Source organism: Hippocampus comes, unplaced genomic scaffold, assembly GCF_001891065.2.
Source record: "Hippocampus comes isolate QL1 unplaced genomic scaffold, H_comes_QL1_v1.1 scaffold57, whole genome shotgun sequence".
NCBI lineage: Eukaryota > Metazoa > Chordata > Actinopteri > Syngnathiformes > Syngnathidae > Hippocampus > Hippocampus comes.
This window is the reverse complement of record NW_017805039.1, coordinates 572,042-592,904: the sequence shown is the minus strand read 5'-3', so window position 1 is coordinate 592,904 and position 20,863 is coordinate 572,042. Positions and strand designations below refer to the sequence as shown.

At 41.4% G+C, this 20,863-nt stretch overlaps 1 protein-coding gene across 4 annotated transcripts; it reads right to left on the bottom strand.

The window, feature by feature from the left end:
- Positions 1–126: 126 nt before the first annotated feature.
- On the bottom strand, positions 127–18,788 carry thoc2 (THO complex 2). Of its 4 annotated transcripts, none has more exons than XM_019864002.1 (39): positions 18,649–18,787; positions 16,957–17,012; positions 16,610–16,701; positions 16,390–16,441; positions 16,228–16,298; positions 15,751–15,872; positions 15,535–15,668; positions 14,872–15,032; positions 14,609–14,701; positions 14,252–14,407; positions 13,922–14,094; positions 13,629–13,824; positions 13,504–13,542; positions 13,272–13,402; positions 12,797–12,898; positions 12,506–12,590; positions 12,303–12,396; positions 12,098–12,178; positions 11,889–11,985; positions 11,549–11,666; positions 11,270–11,449; positions 10,875–11,039; positions 10,511–10,786; positions 10,174–10,315; positions 9,914–10,071; positions 9,507–9,635; positions 9,224–9,355; positions 8,930–9,114; positions 8,315–8,490; positions 8,101–8,200; positions 6,843–7,225; positions 6,675–6,733; positions 5,136–5,171; positions 2,371–2,502; positions 2,220–2,286; positions 1,986–2,140; positions 1,652–1,728; positions 1,000–1,046; positions 127–900 (listed from the first exon to the last, which is right to left on the bottom strand). In XM_019864002.1, the coding sequence occupies exons 1-38, from the start codon at positions 18,711–18,713 to the stop codon at positions 1,019–1,021; spliced, it is 4,698 nt and encodes a 1,565-aa protein (XP_019719561.1). In that variant the 5' UTR covers positions 18,714–18,787; the 3' UTR covers positions 127–900; positions 1,000–1,018. The 4 variants fall into 4 exon arrangements, 3 of the variants coding, with proteins under 3 accessions (XP_019719561.1, XP_019719564.1, XP_019719562.1); XM_019864005.1 differs by having other exon boundaries at positions 1,986–2,128; XM_019864003.1 differs by having other exon boundaries at positions 127–1,046; positions 18,649–18,788.
- Between the last annotated feature and the right edge of the window lie 2,075 nt (positions 18,789–20,863).

Sequence of the window (20,863 nt, the reverse complement as noted above, 5' to 3'; positions counted from 1 at the left end):
TTTTGTCTAAAGCCAACATAAATCTTTAGAAATCGCGTAATTAAACTGCATCAGATTCTAAAAAAAAAAAAAAAGCATTTATCGAGATTAATCATGGCAGAGCAAAGAAAGAAATCATACAAGTGACACTATATGAAAACTATTTATTTTTTTTTGTCTTAAAAAAACAAACAAACAAAAAACACATTGAGTACAGCAGATAAAATCTCCAAAGCAGCTTCCATTTTGGAGAACAACGTTTCTGCATTTATGCCGTACAATTCTATTTTTAAAATCAGTTACCTTTTTTTAAAATTTTATAAATTATGTAAAACCTGATTAATGCAACCACAAAAGGAACACTGGGGGATATAAAATGGGGCGGGGGAAAAAAAAAAAAAGAAATAACATGAATTTCAGGTTACTTTCTTTATTAATGTACACAATATACAAAATGGTCCTTTTTTTCTGACTTTACTCTATCGTCTAACAGGGATTAAAAAGAAGGCGCAGCTAAATAAATAAAATGATCTCGGCGGGATATGAGGTTATGGAAAGCGTATTAACATCAATAAAATGAATCAAAACAAAGATGTTAAAAAAAAAAAAAGACATTTCATTTCCAAACATAAGACTACTGAAATAATAATCAGATGCTACAAAGTTCATCTCTCACAGTAACTTCTCTAAATATCAACATTGTCAACAGGGCAAAAACTTTCCGACCTGTTTTCTGCGGGGTAATTACAAACGGTAGCAAGTCCAGCAGACAGCACGTGGGGGGCATGGGAGGGCGTTTAATTAAAAGAAACAACCCCCCCTCAAAAAAACATGTAGGAATGGAGGTTGGCCATAAAGTCAACAGAGCACAAACGGAGGTGCTGAATTCTAGCGGCTAAAAAAGCCCCACTTTTTCCAGGTCTGTTGGCGAAAATATGGGAAAAAAAGGGAAGACAGAAGACGTCAGCGATTGGTTACAATGCTGCAGTTTGTTTGGCGTATTGAAAGAGAGCGTCTTACCTTGACCGAACAGCGCACATTATCTGTGCTTGTCAGAGGACTTATGGGTGTGAGCGTTAAGGCAACAAAGCAAGCACTTGAAATCCGCTCGCCAAATGGCGCGACGGATTCGTAACCCTTGTGCTGCAATTTCTACGATGTTTGTAACACATGGGTTACCCCATATGTTACAATTTCTACGATTTTTGTAGATTTTTGCGTATTGTCATCTTTACATCAAAGACACAGCATAAAAAGTGTGTGATATGAAATATTCCAATTCATGTTTTATTTATATAGATTTATATTTATGTTTTGGTCATAGCACAATACCGCTTTTATTGTCCATAGAGGGCAAAAATACAAAGAATAAAATAAGAACTATATGTGTATGTATAGCACTGATGCCACTGAACATGTCGAATGGTTGAAAGTGAAATAAATATTCAGGAATAATACTTTTACAATTTTTGTAAAATTGTATGTTGCGTTATATAAACTTATTTAGATCGACTGCAGCACATGGGTATTAATTAAAATCAATTTTTAGCCAAAGGAGGAGATTCCAGATGTGTCGGGCGGGAGGCTGGGCAACGTCGCCGCGCGCGAGCAAGAAAAAGTAGGAAGCGGTCTCGAAAGTAGGCGGAGAAACGCAGGGGTTTTTTAAGGATATTGTTTTTTCTCCTCCTTTCCTCCGCTGCTATCCCGCTTCTCTTTCTTTTCAGACTTCTCTTTATCGCGTCGGGATTCCTGCAAGGCAAAAATGGACCAGGTCACAAATTAATTGAAATACCAGTAATCTGTTCCATCGGAACAAAAAAAAAAAAAAAAAAGGCAATTGTTTTTTAGTAGGAAAAGTAACCCAAAAATATGGCACTTAAAAAACATGACTAATGGAGTGACAATTCTAAAGAATTAAGCGTGCGCATCAGGATTAATTGAATACTTCTGGAAGGGCACGTATTGCAATATGTGAGGCACGCGATGGAAAAGCAAGCGCAAATGACCTTTTTCCCTCCCGTGGAAGTCCGTTCGGGCTTGACCGAGTCGCCTTTCTCTTTGCTGGAAGATTTGGATCTTTTGCTCTTCTCCTTCTCCGCCGAAGGCGGCGAGCCGCAGGGACTTTCGCACTGGCTGTTTTTCGCAGAGTCTGAGGAGAAAACTTTTTATCGTCAATGACATCGTCTTCCAAAATTGACCTGGGCTCGACTTTCATTTTTAGGAGCAATGCCACAACTCACTGGTTCCGTTCTCGTCCTTTCTGCGTTTGGGTTCGAGGCTGGCCTCGCGCTCACCCATGCCAATTTCCTAGCAGACAAGCGAGAACAAAGTCCATTGGCAAAGGTGGGCCAAATGTTTTCTCCAAATATGAAGTCTTATGAGGATACCGACTCTCTTCCTCTCTTTGCGCTCCTTTTCTTCTTTCTTCTCTTTGCATCGGCCAAGTGCGTTCTCGGGATCAGTCTTCTCCAGCTCCCTCTCCCTGCTTTTCGACCGCGCTACTGAATTGTAGTTGAGGTGGTGCTGCAATGACAATTAGACCCAGACAGAAGGAAACAAAGAGCAAATCTCTTAATCCACACATGTTGAATTTTGCCCTTGGTGAAGTGTCCATATATTTGAAAAAGGGAAAACAACGTTTTGCCAACGGTCCCTTCTGGCTTTAAAAATTGTCGCTAAGAAGGCAGGTGGTTATTAAGCGATGTCTGCTCCCTGCACCTCATGCATCGATCTTCTACGGTAATTGACAAAGTGGAATTCAGCATCTTGAAGTGCTTCCACCAGTGGAATTACAAGTGAACCTTCCTGGGTGATGATGTGATGCGAGATTCGTTTGCAGTCTGGACAGGGGATTCTCGGAGTCTCCACAATTTCCAGTAGCACACCAAAAATCAAGAAAGAAATAAAGAAATAATGTTCTCGTGAGAAAAGTCATCTAGACAGTGTGGTCCTTGCTACACTATGTCCGGTCGTCAAGGTAACGGAAGCAGTCACCACCTCTTCCAAAACAGTGATTTCAAAACGCAGCATGAAATGGATGTTAACTACACTGTGATATTTTTATTTTTTTTTAAATTTTTTTGTTGTCCCAAATTGAAGGGGGGTATTAATTTTTCACATTGTTGAGACATTTATCATTACCTAGGCAATACTAAGGGGTTGTTAATTACCGGTTTAAAAAAAAAAAGTACATTTCACACACAATGTAACTCGATATGCTTCACATACTGTAATTAAGAGTACAACATTTAAAAGCAATTACAGAGTGAATGGCAAAGTCAAGAAATAAAAAGTAGCTTCCGAAAGAGCGCACAGTGCAAGAACGAGCTATTCAAAGACATGACGAAAAAGACCTGACTCGTAGCGACAGCATCGTTTTAACCTGGACTACAAAGGATTTACATGTTATAAGTATGTTTTGAATCTTAATTCTCATTCACTCCGATAATCAAGGACACCAGCAAATCAGGGGACCGTATTTTTTTTTTTTTTTGTGGGGTCGTATTGTACACGGACAGGGTGGGTGTTATTCACAGGATTTTACGCTCTGCAGTACAGAGATTAATGTAGATTCTATCAACAAACTAGACCGGGGGTCGGCAACATGCGGCTCCAGAGCCGCATGCGGCTCTTTAGCGACATCTAGTGGCTCCCTGGAGCTTTAGAAAAATGTTTGAAAATGGAAAAAGATTTTGATAGTGGGCTAATATAGCTCAAATAGATATAGATACATGTTGCACCTCCGAAAAAGGAGAGCTGTGGTGTTGGTTTTTTTAAAACGTACACTTTATTTATGCTTTTAACAGTCTCGACAAATACAGAGACGTCTGTGTCCGACTCCGTGCCTTCTCTCTTCTCGTTTGACTCGAGAGGCGTTCAAAGACAGCCTCCGAAAAACGGAAATTCATGATCACTTCACTGACACTAAGAAAAGCGAAAATAATCCACCAAAACAAAAAAAATCAAGTGAGGAAATCACAAAATAAATTCTATGGGGGCGTTTGTGAACACACAACAAAGGAATGAATAACAAACAATTCTGAGACAGTCCAGTCTCCTACATACATACAGCATCTGTTTCCTTCATTGTAAGTTTTATTGAAGGCTTTTATTTTTTTGCGGCTCCCGCCATATTTGTTTTTTTGTCCTTTATGGCTCTTTCAACATTTTGGGTTGCCTACCCCTGAACTAGACAAAGGGGTCTTGACACTTTGAGTTTGACTGACTTGGCCTTGTCGAACGGTGCTGGACGATTAGTGCAAAATAAACGTCACAGGGAGTCGCTTAGCAGTGACACACTGTCTCAATATTTTCACTGTTGACGAGGTTTGAAAATGACAGATGCAGCACCTGACTTTTGTCACCCCAGATGGAATGGTTTATGCTTTTGTTTTTAATATTAACAGTGCTGATTTAGACTTTGATGACTCATAGTTGTTGAAAAAAGAAATGTGTACGATCAACCATTTGCATAGTTTTGATTGGCACTGGCAGATTGAACTCGGATGAAGCAGAATTTATGACATTTTGCTCACTTAGAGTTCAGAGCTGAAATATCGTCACATCAACGCCAGTACAAATTAATCCTCGACTCAATGTCCTCTTAAAACTGAATACATGAACTACCCTGTCTGATTATGAGACAGCAGAAAATACTTCTATCAGATGATTAAAATGTTTTTGTATATCATAGATGAAAATGGATGAAATGGACTCATTATTGTGCACTTTCGCTACACTTAATGTACATTTTTATCATTTGAACAGGGACCCAAACTTCTGTTGTCCAAAGATATTTGTTGTGAAATTAGTAGCCTACTACTTTGTGAGGCAAATAAAACGTGCAACAATCCGTTTCATACAAAAGGAAACGCATTTAAAGCTGCCGTATTCAACATTTCACTGAGTAGATCATGTCGAGTTGTCCACCTTCTTGCGGTATTTAGGTGATGTCAAAACAATGAACCAAACTGTGACCTATTTGCTACAGAATTCAAGTACGGTAGTGGTTTTCGCTCTTTGGATGCACACGAATCGGCATGTTGTTGACAAAATGAAGGCGTGGAGTATGCGTGTGAATTTGTCTTGAGGGAGGTGCGATCTAACGCAAATCAACGAGCACCGAGCGAGACAGAAGTAGCAGATTCGGTTCAAACCTTGGACGAGGACTCCTTGGGATCGTTGCTATTGTCCTGTGGGGATGAATGGAGATGACAGATGAGCTGAAGGAGGGTGGGAGGTTTGGGAGGAGGTTTTCAGACAGCAGTAGAGTCGGAAGATTGGATTTGGAAGGTGTTGGGCGGGGAGAGGAGTGAGGGTGGGGGGCGGGGCTCGGCTGGCCGGACCAACGGCGTACTGCTCCCTTGACCTCTGACCTTCGGGGACTTAGGCTTTGACATGATTATCACATAGAGGAGAGATAATTGGCTCAGCATGTGGAATGTAAATACTTGATAGAAAGCCCTGAGCATGTATTCAATAACAGCTAATGTCATTAATGCCGACATGCCTGTGATCTGAGGTAGCGTACGATATAATTCATGTAAGTATATATTCATACGTATAAGAATACTGTACATCAAAAATGCTCGTGGTGATAACGTGCGTGTGCGTAAGGTAAATGTCTGCATCTGTGTGCCTGGGATAAATCAGTGAGCGTGTGCGAACGTGCATGAGACTACATCCCTACAGAGATAACTGAGGCTGTCACTTACAGTTCAGGATATGACACAGGGAGCCTATTTCTCTCGTGGAAGGTTAAATATAGACCTATCACAAGCTCCCAGCAGATTGGGCAAAGCTCCAGATGTTCCCTCACGGCTGCAGCCTGTCTTTGTTGTCGAGGCAGGCTTACTTTCCACAGCATTTTTGGATGATTCAAGATCGTGACATTCATCATCTCTGTTGATCTCGGCTGCTGGTGGCTCCTTGGAATGAAATGCTTGCCGGGAGGTAGCGGGGCTGCTGATGCAGACGGCTGTAGTTGTCAAGGCAGCGCTGCGGAGGCTGTCAGGACCAAAGTGACTTGCAGCTTGCATACGGGAGGATTGATCATACGCCGATCGAAGGTGGGGGAGGGGCTGATGAATCGGCCCCAGCAAAGAGGCACTCCGTCAGCAGAACAACATCCTGCTCTCCGTTGGATTTGGCAACGATAGGAGAGGGGGCACGGGGGGTTGGGGCAGTAATATGCTTTCATCGTAGTAATCAGGAACTCTTTTCAGCTTGGCAAAAAAAAAAAAAAGGGGGAAACGTTGCAAACTCTCAGTTGGGGGGGGGTTTGGGGGCGAATTGCCAAGCCATTTTCCGCAAAGATAAAAAAAAAATGGTTTAAAAAAAATCCATCAGGAATATAGAAACTCATACAAAATGTGTTTTCTTCCCAAGGCACGCTGATCGCTTCCATTAGTATGAAAATATATCATTATTTCATTATGAAAATACTTAATATTTACAAATTTTCTTCACTTAAGTCCTTCAGGAGTTTCCTCCCAATTCTTGAAAAAATATTCAGCCAGTGTCCACGGAATGCTTTCAAGCCCTCATGGATTTGGTGGGGCTTTCCAGATGCCATGCAGCCTGTGTTTAGGGAAACCCTCCTTGGTGATCTTCAGGGGTGCTGGAATGTGCAACGGCAGGGAACGCTCCGGCAGATAGAGAAGTAATGGGCACAGCCTTCCTCAAGCCATACTAACCTTTACAGACGACGAGTGGGATGGAGAAGAGTGACTGTCGAGCTTTCGTCTTTTGTGATCTGAAAGGAAGCAAGAGCTTATTTCTCAAATGCACGCTCTGAACTTTTGTTCCAGCTCAAATGATTCTTTGCAAAAACGGTATGGCATAGTATCACAAAGGCTCCTTACCCCTCTCAGTATCAGCTGATTCCGATCTGGGAACTGGTGACTTGCGAGAACCGGCCACAACGCTCCTGTCACCTTTCTCCTTGCTCTTCGACTCCTTGATGGCATCGCGCTCCCTGGAAGGCTCCACGGACTCCCCGTTGCCTGCTTTGGACTTGTCATCTTTGATCTTCTCTTCGGCCTTGACTTTGTCTCGGTCCGCCTTGGGTGTCTTCTCCTTACCCTCGCGAACTGCCCGCTCATCCTTCGCTGCTCTCTCTTCTCTCAGCTTTTCTCTGCGGGCCTCTGCCTTTGTATCAGCAGTGCTGCCAGGTGTCTTTTCCTTTTTCTCTTTTTTCTCCTTGCCACTCTTCTCTTTGTCGTCACGTTCTTTCATGGTTTTGGTGCTGGGAAGAGAAAAGGCATTTTTTTTTCTTGAAAAGGTTTGCATGACATTTTGCTGAAGGGCCAGTATCCAACGACTTCAACTACAGTGGAACCTTAGCTCACAAAATTATTTCATTACACGAGACTATTCGTGAATGGCAGCAATTTGTCCAGTTAAAATGAATGGATTCATTCAATGGATTCTTCCACTGGACAATCTACAAATGCAGCGGGGGTGAATCTTTTGCAGGTGTTACGTTTTAAAAATGTGTCTCTCCATACTCTAAACGCTCTGTTAAGTGCATCAGCGATGACTGATTACCAAAAATATGGGGCGACAAGGACACCACCCTACTAGGAAGAGCTCACTGTACAATGGCAGAACTGCAGCACCCCCAGGGCACAAACGCTTGGATTTATTTTTCTTTTTGTTTGTTGTTTGACTTTCAACTTAGAGCATATTACATGGGCAATGAAATATAGAACAATAAATACAATTTTAGCTGCATTTTAAAAATCTAACAGACTCAAGCTTTGTTCACAAAAAAAAAAAAAAAACAACTTATTAATCATTTGGTATAGTACAGAGAGTTACTAGTACACCCTCCCACCCCCCACCCTTCAAAAGGCTCGCTGCACTAGCATAACCCTTTAGTTGCACTAGCATAACCCTTTATTTATTTATGCTGTACCATTGAGAAATGAGGGTGCCGAGCCGCCAAAATTGGTCTCTGTGTACAGCCTGGCATAGCTTGTGAACCAGAGTAATAAAGGTCTCAAAATGTCCTTCAATCAAATCGTGAAAAAGGGCGTTGGCGTTCCACAGATTTGAGACTAACACGCAGAGTTGGAGGCTTAGTCAACACTCGAGACACGTGATGTCTGGAGCACTCACCTGTTGAGAGCACCATTCCCATTGCTGGCGGTCACTTTAGCTGCTGCACTGTTGGCTTTGTTTACTGGCTTTGTAGTCTGAAATTTATCCTTCCCCCGATCTGCAGGTAAACAAGCCAGATTGTTTTTAACCACATCATTCGAGGATATTAATGGCTCAAATGCGCTGCCACGCACTGCTTTCATCAGAATTATGCCAACGTCAAGTCACTCACCACCATCTTCGGACAACCCATCCTCTCCCTTCATCAGGGCTGTTGTGGGCTTGCCTGTGCTGCCTGGTCCATTCTGCTGACTGGCAGGAGTAACATTACGTGCTGGTGGTTCTTTGTGGTGAAACTCATTCTCAGGGACCATGCGCACCTTCTGGCTTTTCAATCGACCTGAGTAGCTGCAAGATGTAAAAGGTTAATAAAAGGTTTCATGTGGAAGAGACAGAGCCTTTTGGCTGCCTCACATTAAGAAATGATGACGTGATCCCTGCTTCATCTTTTTAGGTGTAAGTCCAATTTTTTTTCATTTCATGTTCTCTAAAATGCACCTGCGTATGAACCATCTTGCATCCAGACCAGATATGTTGCCCAGAAAGAGTTTTGAGTTAATTTACTATGTTTGAGGCCAATAATTATTTTCACTGACTGGTGTGGAAAATACGATCAATGTTGGTGATGGCGGAATATCAAGTTTCATCGCAGGTGAAAAGAGTGTTTCTTCAAGCCAAATTAATGGGTCATGTCATCAAGTGAAAAAACAGCATCACAGAACTAAACCTCAAGGGAGTGAATTTAAAAGCTCCACAGAGCGCTCAACTGCACACAATGCTATGTTACCCCATCGCTAAGGCATAGAGATCTGGCCTCTTCTCCTTCTCCTTAACGCAGATCTTGTGGACACGATACTCCAGCGCTTGGCCCAGATTCAAAACCTTGGGGTAACATGGCAGGATTTTGATGAGAACGATAAGGATGTTTCGAATGTGAGTGTAATCGCCCGTTTCCAGGCAGTGAACCGAAGCCTAGATGGAACAGAGAAACAGGCATACATGAGAGGATACCTTTAACAGAGACTCTGGTCTGCTTGTGACCAAGGCAAGAGTCCAATATAGACAATTTAAGGTGGCTTACTTTCGTCAGCATGTAATGCCATTTGTGCACCACATGCCTGAAGTTCTCATAATCGAGCGGATTGGCTTGTTGGCCTCCATCAAATCCTGAGGCCCGCAAAATAGTCAGGAAGCCGGGGTAATTGCCACATTCCTGGACCACACCACAAGAGTTGAGATAGATTGATGTCAACACTAAATGTACTATAAAGCTATCTTTCCACGCGCACACACACACACACACACACACACACACACACACGCGCGAGCGGATTGTCGCTACTGAAGGTAGGATGATACCATACCTTCTCATAGACAGCACGATCACTATGCCAGCGAGTGACCGTCTCCAGCATGCAGCAAAGGAAGCGCCCATATCGATGAGACTCATTCTCTGTACAACTGGCCACAGTATAAATGATGGCCGAGAACACCTGCAGAGCAACACAACACATTGTGCATTAGACAAATAAAACACAGAACTAAATCAGTCGCACCAGTGAATTATGGTATACAGTTGCTGTATATATGCAAGAAATCCAATGACACTCTGAAAGTAATTTTTGAATCTTTAATAATGTAATCACCAGATTTTCTTTGCTGATATTAGCAATTATAGTTATAAAAGCCATAGAAGAACTCAGCAAGGACACTGCTGTTAACAATAGGTGAATTAAGCGGGTGTAGCTGCATGTGCAAACAACTGTCTTACCCTGTCGTAGCACAGGAGAGTGCAGAAGTTGGGTGTCATCTGCTGGTGTACCAGCTCGACAAAGCGGGCGCAGTAAACAGCGTCGATGGAGGAGAAGATGCAACGAGGGAACAGACAGAGCTGCAGGAACTTTGTAATGGTCTCATTCTTGGTAGATTCTGTCGAATAATGTGTAAGGTTGTATTATTAAGAAAGACGGGGAAGAGGACGATTCAGCCACACAACGTAGGTTGCATGGGTATGCAGTGCAGAATACTTACTGGTCATCAACCACTTGTCTTTCTCCAGTTTGAGGCGATGGAGCACCCTTTGGACGTGCTCCAGTTGCTTTTTCTCCTCCTCCTGCAGTTTTTCCTGAAGAGCAGTGCAGCGTTCCTTCTCTTTCTTTTTCTTATTCATAGGCTGCGGTGGAAGAAAAGCAGAATATTGAGACAATAAATACAAATGCTTTGTGCACGGTAAAGCTTCAAACACGGTTTCCTTCTTCAACTACTGCATTTATGATAGAAGAGTGGAAAAATCATAGCTGCATAAAGACTTAAGTGTAAAACAACCATACGGTATTTCACTGTTTAACGTTTCGAGCCAATTACTCACTATTTCAGGATTCTCGTCAATGGCCTTGATCTGGGCCTTGAGCTTGTTGATCTCACGCTCGTAGGCTGCGTGGGGCACAGCCAGGTCATACATGGTAAGAGACCAGAAGGTGGCATAGAACTGGGGGCGGAGGTCTTCCCAAACCCGGGCTGGATGGAGGGACATCACAGCCTCGTGCACCGGCGTCATGACTTGCTCACAAGCCGCCACGTACTTCTGCACCTTCTGCTGCTGCCGGTTACCTTTCTCTGCTTTCTTCAGCTCGTCGTACTTTGACTGAAAGCAAAAAAAAATAGATGATCTACTGCTGTCTTGAGTGCAATGAATAGAAAACTCCTATCTCATGCCAAGTGTGTCCACTCACCAATATTTGATGAGCGTACATTGGGCGAGAAAGGAAGAACGCAGCGTCATGTGGAGTATGGAACTGGTTACAAAGTACATCAATGGGGGGCACACGCTTGATGTAGTCCTCAGTGCTGAGGTTGGACGCTAGGAAGCCACCAAACTGCACCAGTGTGTCATGGCACTGCATGAAAGAAAACGTCAGTTGAAAATTAAGAGCTCCTGCATGTGCATGCACAAATTCACTCCTTTAATGTCACTACAAGCTTGTTCACACAAATCTTTGGTTTAATGAGTCCTTACTTTATAAAAAACGAAAAAAACAATTCACTGGTGCAAAAGAAGAATCAAATCCAAAATCCTAACGTGAGTATTAGACCATCAAAATTAAGACTTTAGGTAGAGAGTACAGACCTGGTCATACAGGTGGCCGACTAGTTTGAGATCTTTCTCTCCACTTTCAAGGAAAACCACACCGTTTCTTTGCTGGACCATGAGTACACAAAGCGGCAGGGCCAGTTCATGATCAAGCAGCGCATCCTTAAGACGTTGTGATGACTTTTTAGTGTTCCTTATCTGACCAAAGTAACCACCCTGTGGGTAGAGCGCAGGCGTTACGACAAACATTAATAAGTAGAACGCAAAGCAATACACTGGATAAATCGAAGCCGCCAAACACAAATTAGTCGATACCTCAGCTTTGAGTTGTTCCCCTCCTGTCATTGCTTCGAGCTGCTCTTTAGTCATTTCATCTGTGACCTCAATGCCAGCCATTTTCTGCACCACTTCCTTGAGGATCAGCAGGTCAAAACTGCAAAAAGAAACACCCGATGTAGGAAAAATGCAACAGCAGCAGCAAAAAGTGTGTGTTTGGATTCCATATTGTTGCTAACAACACTGATTCAAATCTATTAATAAAATGTCAGCAAACGTGCAAATCATGGAACACATTTGATGCAACACCCGGGAAGGAAATTTTAACGACAGTAAAGGCAAAGTAATATGAAGGGTAAGGTACTTCCATACAACTGACCTTTTTCCTGCTTTTAGTTGATTGGTGACATACTGAAGGAGGCCAGCCAATTCAATTGGATATTTTCTGAACACAGCTCCACACAGACTTGCCAGGCCTTGTTTGACAGATGGAACAGGAGCGTTAGGCACTCAATACACTTTAAGACGGCTTCGTACCAATTAACTGATGTATGGAGAGAAAATGCAGTTTCACATTAAGACCCATACTTTGTAGCCATGATGAGATTGTGGTGTCGTCATGCTTCATCTTCTCCTTCTCAGGATTGGCCAGAGCTTCAATAATGCAATCTGAACATATTGGGTTAAGAGCAACAGCCGAGATAAACTGTAGACAACAGCCCTTGATATGTATACCCTGCTATCTAAATCACAAAGAAAGTCACACCCGGCCGAGAGGAGAGCGGTAGGATACAGGCCAAGACATCGTAGTTGAGGGATGTGAGGTATTTCAAGGAATCCACCACCGGACCAATGAGGTTATCGTACCACTGGATCTGTGACAGCATCTGATAAAAGAACCGATGTTAGGGCACCATTGAATTACTAGAAATACCCAAGAAAGGCAAATCTACTGGAGCATATTCTTTTTATGACCTGTATGTATAATACACTTACATAATCAAACAGGATGGTGGGGTTGCTGTGGCTTAGCTTTCCAATCTGCCTTCCAGATTGTTTCACATTCTCTTTGGTCAAGCGCCTCGAGAAAGAAAATCACATGAAACCACAAAAGAGAAATTAAAACATTCCTTAAGAGTTCACCACTATTAAGGATGCCAGAGCTGCACTATTTATCATCATGTCATCCACAAAATGCAGATGCAAGTTATTACAAGTAAAAATAGATATACATAAGTGCAGGAAATGATAGCGTTTCACTAGTGCTCCATTCAAAATGGAACTTACTTCATAATATATCGAGCTCCTTCCACAGTGTGAGCTTTGACTTTTACCAACAGGGGGTGGCTGGAATATGTTTCATTTTTCCATTGTCCGTACAGGCGGTACCTAGAGAAAAAAAAGTGGATTTGATCAAAGTGAAATTGATCAAACGTATAACAGTGTAACAAATGTGCCTCTTTTTGTCTGAGAGACAAAAACGCACATGCACTCACACAGGAACGTAAGCATCTCAAAGCTGCCACGGAAGAGTAAATTGACGCAGCCAATTTCGCTGTGAACCACACTCAACTTGTATTCTAGTCAATTTATATCGAAGGCTTTCTTTGTCATTCTTGACACAGCGGTGGATACACTTGGAAGCACAGCTTCTATTTCCTTGACAGCCAGTAAACACCATCCTGGAGAACTACCTGGGGGTTTACGACGCCTCACTCGCGTAACAAATGTACCGACTGATCTATGCGTGGCTGTGTCTCACCTGTGATGGTAGGGGAAGAGCTTGAAGAAACCCCACAGCTCCTCAGACATGCACGCATTGCACTCCATCAGCGAGAGGGACGGGAGTAGCACCTGGTCTGCAACGCTCAGGAAACAACTCAATAGTGTTTCCTGGGACCAATGAACAGCGAGCATAAGTGTCAATTGATTCATGCTTGAAACATACGGTATGTACTAAGACACAGCACTTAGATGGTAATTTTCAAACAAACCATTTTGTCTTTGCTCTCCAAGCCCTCGCTGCACGGGTACTGTGAAATAAAGGACATGCAATTGGGGCCTATATCAAGATAACGCATGAGTGCGCGGGTGAACATGTAGCAATGCAATCGTGTACCTCTTTCATGAATGCCTTGCCAAGACGTACGATCTTGGCGAAGAGGATGGGGTCATGTGCGAGGTGAGGACCCAGGTAGCCGAGCATGCTGAATGCTTCCCGCCGCAAGTCTTCAAAGCTCTCTGCGGGTTTAGGGGCACGCTTGTTCTTCAGAGGATGCATCACACATCCCCGTGCGCCTTTGGGGAGGCCAGCCCTGGGCAAAACAGGGAAATGTGTCCATGTTGGCGACAATCTTTTATAGAACTCAAGTTAACCTGATTGTGTCTTAACAGGCGTGCAAGAAATCGTACCCTCTGTACAAAGGCTCCACGGTCAGGTGTAACAGCTGACAGAGTGCCAGAGCAATGAACTTATGTGAAGTAGCATAGAAGGAAGGCATCTGGTCCATGATACTCTGTGCGTGGTGCCAGTCCCCAATCCTGAGAAGTGCTTCTAACAGCCCCAGCTTCTGGTTATCCGGTGGCTGCAAGCGCACAAAAAGTTTGCCATATCATTATTTGACTTAACTATGTCACAGACCGGCAAATAGAGCAAAGTTTACTTTGCACATAATTCTTAAAACTAAGTACATCAAGTAACGAGTACATAATAGTAACCAAAGAATGACAATTTCCCGGTACCTGCTCAATCTTCTCTTCCTCCTTTTCTTTCTCTTTTTCCTTGTCTTCACCTTTGTCTGAAGGCACCACCACCATGACCAGCTTGCGAGCAATTTGTTTGGCCTCTGAAATAACTAGTTTGTGTTCCTCGACAATGGCGGCATCTAGCGGTAAAAGCTGGGATGACAAAGAGGTGGGCAAGATTATTATAATACAATTAATTTGATTAATTTAAGAATTGCAATGAAACAGATTCGATTATTTCCAATTTTCAGATTCAATATTCATTTCATCAATACTAAAATAAAACAAAAAATAAAACTGAAATGGCATAATAATTTAATGACTGTCAGTGCTATTGTAGTTGATTCTCCTTACATGGACATAGAGATCTTCCAATTCTATCAGGTTGTGATGTAGTAGAGCAGCAGCAATGTGGTATAGTGACTTGGGGGTTTCCTCATTTGGTTCCTGGAAAAGAAAAGACGAGACATCAATAACAAATAGAATCCAACTTTGTGGCTGTTTTTAATAGTAAAATAATCAGGTAACTAGGATTTGAATGTTGCATGGTGAAATGACAACAATATTTGAAAACAGTTGTGGGTTTCAGTCTACGATATATAAAACTTTGTTCTTACCTGATAAAATTTGAATTTAAAGCCAAGGATGTGGCAGAGAGTCAGTGCTTCGCACATGTAGGATTTAATGAGAGACAAGAAGAACTCATCTTGGTCTGATCGACTTTCATACACCTCCAGGATGATGTCCAGAACACGGTTTGGATCTAGATTGAAACACCCTGTTGGGGGTGGAATGGTATAACAAACAAGACGGGATGAAATAATGTATTCATGTGTTCAACTAAATTCACCGAACAGATTTTAACAAAACAATGAAGTTGCACTGAGCAGCAAAAATGTAATCAAGCTTCTCATGTGGTAAATTATCTGGTGTAAGGAAAAGGGGTGACTAGTACTTTAGTAAATGTTAAACATCAACAATCATGCAAAAAAAGTTATTCCAGGCAGCCAGAGCAGAGAGGTCAGTCATGGATCACATCTCAGATCTTTTGTTTTCAGTTAACTTCAGAAGTTTGGAAACATCAAGGTTCAACTTCAGCTGTTTTATCTGGAGATGACCAAATCAAGCTTTCTAATAGCATGCTGCTTTACACTGATGGGACTATGACATCATGACATATGACCTAAAACATCTCTGGAATGTGATGAATTAGTACCCTTTAAATTTTCATACATGTAACAGACTTATCTTCGTAGGCCTAAAAGGGGGAAAAGGGGTACCTATGAGAGACTTGATGCTTTCCAGGACAATGTGGCTGGTGATGTTGCCAGACAGGTCTTGGCCAAGCTCTGTGATTAGTTTGGCGTAGCCCTCGTTTTCCTCCCTTAGCAAGTTGAACTTCTGTTGCTTGTAACTGACAAAAATCGGCATACATTAAACAGAATGAGAGTCGTAAACATATTTTCCTCCATTCCTGAAATGTGTGCCCCACTTACAATAGTTTTGTCTTGATTTTCACAATCTTCTGATTGAATTGATGGGCTTGTTTAATGAGTCCAAGAGATTCAAGGGTTTCTGGATCCAGACGCTCTTTCAAAATGGCCTCCGGAAGAAAAATCTGAAAAAATAAGTGTTTTGCAATTATCCTGGGCAATAATATGTGACAACAAGTTAATGAATTATTTCAATGACAACAGCTAATTCTCCCTGTCAAGACAATGGAATGAATTGTCCACAGTACAGTATATGAATACATTAAGTACAGCAATTACATGTATGAAAATCACAAGATATACTATATCCCTTCAGTCTATGGCCAGGGCCCACCCTACTTCATTACTTTTTGACTTATATATACACATTTCATCGGATCAACAGGGGAAGTCTGTATTACACTCGAACCACTTCTCTATTCGATTACCATCATGTAAACATGAATATTCTATCATGAATACAAATAAAATAATTCTTACCAAACATGCTCCCACTAATTGGATGTAATGGTCACGCTTGTTTTTCTCCTCCAGTGCAACAGTCTCTAAATCTAAGGGGGAAAAAAAAAAGATGATTACAGATCGTTTCAATTTTGAACTTAAGACATGCTTGCGGTATGTTTAATATTAACCTAACATTACCTAGGACACTGAAGACATCAGCTAAAATTGATGGCATGTCATCTCGGAGTTCCTGAGAGGAAAAAAACAAAACTGAATGTTAACCGGGAAAGATATATTCACAGTCGAAGTGACTGCAGATGTTGGTATCATCAATGACACCAACACAACTTCACATTGTTAATTAGGAGGAGGAGGTGGTTTAAAAAAAAAAAAAAAAAAAAAAAAAAAAAAAACCTACCATCATCTCTCCAAGAACGTTGGCGGCAAGGTCCAACTTGAGGTTGCCCTGTACAACTTGCCAGCAGAGCTCATATAAGGCCGCCTGGATATCTAAGTGGTTCAATAGACAAGACATAGTTTCTCTGAATGTATGTTACTTTGCTCCAGAAAACGTAATCTTTGGGATTCAGGATGTGCAGTTTTTACGACAGCCCTAAAAACACAACTACTTATCGATGTTCTGTTGCTATATTGTTTTTGTACCAGTTAAATGTATTATCGTAACTTATCTGAAATAGACACAGAATGCATTGGAAGATACAGATTTTATCCCAGGTAAGCAAAGTAAACTCCAACTAGAGTTACCTTTAATCTGACATCCATGATCTATTTTCTCTGTTAGTCCTTTGCAGAGTTGTACACTGGAGGGGGGGAAAAGGGAAATCAGTAACACATTTTATTGAATGTCTAGTGCAAGTGATTATAACTCGATCCCTTATCTTGTGAACAGATTACTACAGATTCACATTCACCAATTCTCAAGGAGCCAAGCGGCAAACACAGTCATGCTGATGATAGATGCTACCGCTGCAAAGCGTAAATCTGCTATAAAAATATTTACACGGTGGTGATGAAGTTCACAGAGAGCTAAGATTGTCAAGCCAAACAGGCAAAGATATACAAATAAACAGCAAGAACACTGACATTTGAAGTATGGTACACACAAAACACTTTACAACCTTAACAGATATGTACAATTCCATATTTAAAAAAAAAAGTGTGTTCTCGTTCTTGGCACAGACTCGAATGTTCAGCGAAATTGTTCGGATGATGGGGGCGGGGAACGCACATGTGCCACATGCATGGAATTGTTCAAGTGTAATCTGGCGGTTTGGTGATGAAGTGCTGCCTCTGTGAGGAAAAAAAAATACAAATGTTTCCTTTCAAAATGTTTTGGAACATTTAGTGTAACCGTGATCTATCATATTAATTAAACTCAGGGTAATGGTTAACATCTGCTTTCCTCTAACGTGTAGGGTTAGCAGGTTGTTTTCAGGTAAAAGTGGAGGACGTGACTATGACAGCATGCGGAGCAGGATTCGAGACAACAATGACAGTAACAATTAAACTCCTAAATGATAGCCATGGAATACAATGACCGACATACCTGGCCTTTAATTGCAATGGGCCTACGCCGACCAGCACATTTGTGTGTCAATGTGCTACAAAGTTACAGCTGACTTAATACGTTTTTGACCACAAACTTAGGTGCAGATGAAACAATTATTTATCAACATCGAAATGTTTGCGCCGAACATGTAATCGTACAATAGCTATGGCTGGCTACTGAAAGCAAATGCACGGTCGTCGTCAATGATGTTTTGCAGTTTTGGTATTTTCAATGTCGGTTGTGTTACGTCGGTTCGTACACGCGGATTTAATTCGATTCAATATGTGAACGTGAAATTCAATGTGTCGCAAGGAATCAAGATCGAGCAACAGCTAGCATTGTTGCTAATTTTGTAGCATTGTGTTTAGCTCCGTCGTTCCCTCCACTGAGTTATAGAGGGTTAATGCAATTTATATTACACGACGACGCCTGGTGTCCGCGTGCTGATTCTGAATAAATAGTTGACATCCATGAGATTTCTTTAAAACGCAACAATTTGTATCTAAAGTTCGAAAATGGGATAGAGGGCTGCACGGATGCTAATTAGCATAGCTTTACAAGCCATACCATTACAATTTCATGAGCTATTAAGAAAACGGGAATGGCAAACGCGTAGATATCGTTAGTTCACATCCTTCGAGGTTGTTGACCAGTCCCGACCTGCGGGCAAAGAAAAGTCCCGTCACATTGCCCATTTTACATCCGCAACAAACACAATTTAATTAATAGCGGCCGGTAAACTGTACGCTAGCTAGCATTAGCCGCACTTGAGCGACTCTCCAGGCAGCTAAAAGCACAATAATAGCTCGTTACATAAATATCTGCAGTCCGGGGGAGTTGTGTTTGTTTGTTCCCTTTTTTAATTGTGTTGAAGTTGGACCACTCACAATTCGTGTTTTCCCGTTTTCTCCCAATTTTTGACCCATTCGCCAGGGAGAATAAGTGTCGCCATCTTCCATCCACAGCTGCCGGATGTCTTCGACGGCAGGGTCAAATGTGCTTGGGTCCGGTGAGCTAGCCAGCCTAGCACGCCGATGCTACTGCGGCTAGCGCACAGATGCATGGCGGGACGTGGAAGGTGGAGCGCCTCTCTTACAAAGACGAACTTTAACTTCAAGTAAAAACGTAGATAACGTTGCCTCATTTGGAGATTAAGTTCATTACAATACACGACAGAATATTTAATGACGATGCATTTTCTACTCGTTTTCGTGTTAAATGTTCAGGAAACAACAACAACAAATTACACCCATGACACGAGGACAAAAGTGAATAGATACACATTTAATATTAAATAATAAACACATTCAAACATACATATGAATGTAAATATACAGCAAACAAATATAAAACAAAACTATGCAGCTCAAACGGACTTATTAAAGTAAATTGAATAATATCAGAAATGTATTTTTTTCCTAACTTCTTGTGTATTAGCTACCATCACACTAACAGTGACACAAAAAATGCAAATGACTGGTAATGCGAGACAAGGCGATGTCACAAATGTTAGATTTTTTTTTTCTCACGAAGGCTACTTTTGTCCTGTGGAGGAAATGAAGGCCTGCATGACACAGGATTTCTTGAATTTCAATTAAAAAAGTTATGGTGTCTTGCACATCCCACCCTGAACAGAGATTTTAAATTGCAATGGCAAATTGGAGCGTTGTTAAATACAGCCTTTTTCCCCCCATTTTAAACGTTTGGCAAGCCCCCTATCTGCCCAGTTTAAAACTTGTCTTAAAACACATTTTATGATGTGACTCAACATGAGACTCTGAATTGTTTTACTGTTTTGTGATGTTTTATGTTGTTTATGTTATTAATTTGTTTTAACCCTTTCCGGGACAGTGTTTACTACAGTGGACAGCTTATCATGTTATCAGGTTACAAGGTGCATGAAAGGGTTAAATGTCTTTATTATTGTGTGACTACTTTTCACTCAGTGTACAGCATTTTGTATGCAACAATGGTTGTTTTAGAGTACTCTATAAATTAAGTTGAGTTGAGACAAGCAGTCTGTATAGCAGTATCAGTTCAATATTAAAAACCACAACACTACTATAAATGTCAACATTTACATTGGTGAAGAGTTCTGCTGGCCTTTACGAAATTGTACCACATCTATTTTCATTCTTGACAAGTGAATAAAACTGGCTTGAAATCGTTCGATAAAAGGAATTTTGCTCTCTCATGTTACACATACTGTATGCGAGCAGTGGAACTTGAATTTATCCAAATAGGTTCACGTGAAGCACGTGCAATACAGTCAACTCCCGTTATTCAAACTTCACGACAAGCAGAAGATAATGTATTTACACCAAAAGATAAGTTACAGGCTGATTTGCTGGAGATGTTGCTATACTGCACTGCCATGACATATAGTTAGTGGTTGTGTAAGCCTCCTTGCCAAACGCTGATTAAGCTCCAGCAGTACAATGAAGTTGAGGTGTGCATCTGCTGCAAATTGGTGTCTTAGCATACATGGCAATGGCGAGTGATGAAAAAAGCGGAAAGGGCGTGGCCTGGTCGGGGGCGTGGCCTGGACGGGGCGTGGTTACTTACAAAAGTGGCACTAAACATGCTGAAGATGAAGTGTATTCAATTTACACACTATTTGAAACTTTAACAGAAAAAAAAATCCCAAGATTGTTCACTATTCTTTCAAGTGAAAATTTGTGCAATTTTGCTTATGCATTCCTAGTGAGCACCAATATGTAACTCCAAATTTGCTGCTCAAAATCAAAACTAAAAAAGTAAACACATTCCCTGCCATATTTAAGATTTGTTCATGACTTGTATTCATAAAGTGTTGTGTAAATGTGATAAAAAGCTGTTGATTCTTACCTCATACAGTGATAGTGAATATTTATTATGCATACAATTTATTATGCCTAACCGTGCTTTATTATCCAAGACAAAACGTGAATTATCAATATGAATATAAAACGCAAATAAAAACAAATAAATGTTATCATGCTGTTGCTACAAATGCATACCAAATAAAATTGAAATTATCATCCTCGTATATTTGAATAAAAAAGTATATACCTCGGAGTGTACCTGTCTATCGGCGAGGGGCGTCAGTGGAGCAGATTTCGT

Bases quoted from the DNA above. Each gene is read 5' to 3' on its own strand.
- thoc2 (XM_019864003.1), bottom strand. From the start codon at position 18,713: ATGGCGACACTTATTCTCCCTGGCGAATGGGTCAAAAATTGGGAGAAA. The intron at 14,702-14,871 runs GTAAGAACAAAG...TTTCTTTTCCAG, and splicing joins TTAAATTCAAATTTTATCAG to GAACCAAATGAGGAAACCCC. The intron at 12,397-12,505 runs GTAAGTGTATTA...TTCTTTTATCAG, and splicing joins CCACCATCCTGTTTGATTAT to ATGCTGTCACAGATCCAGTG.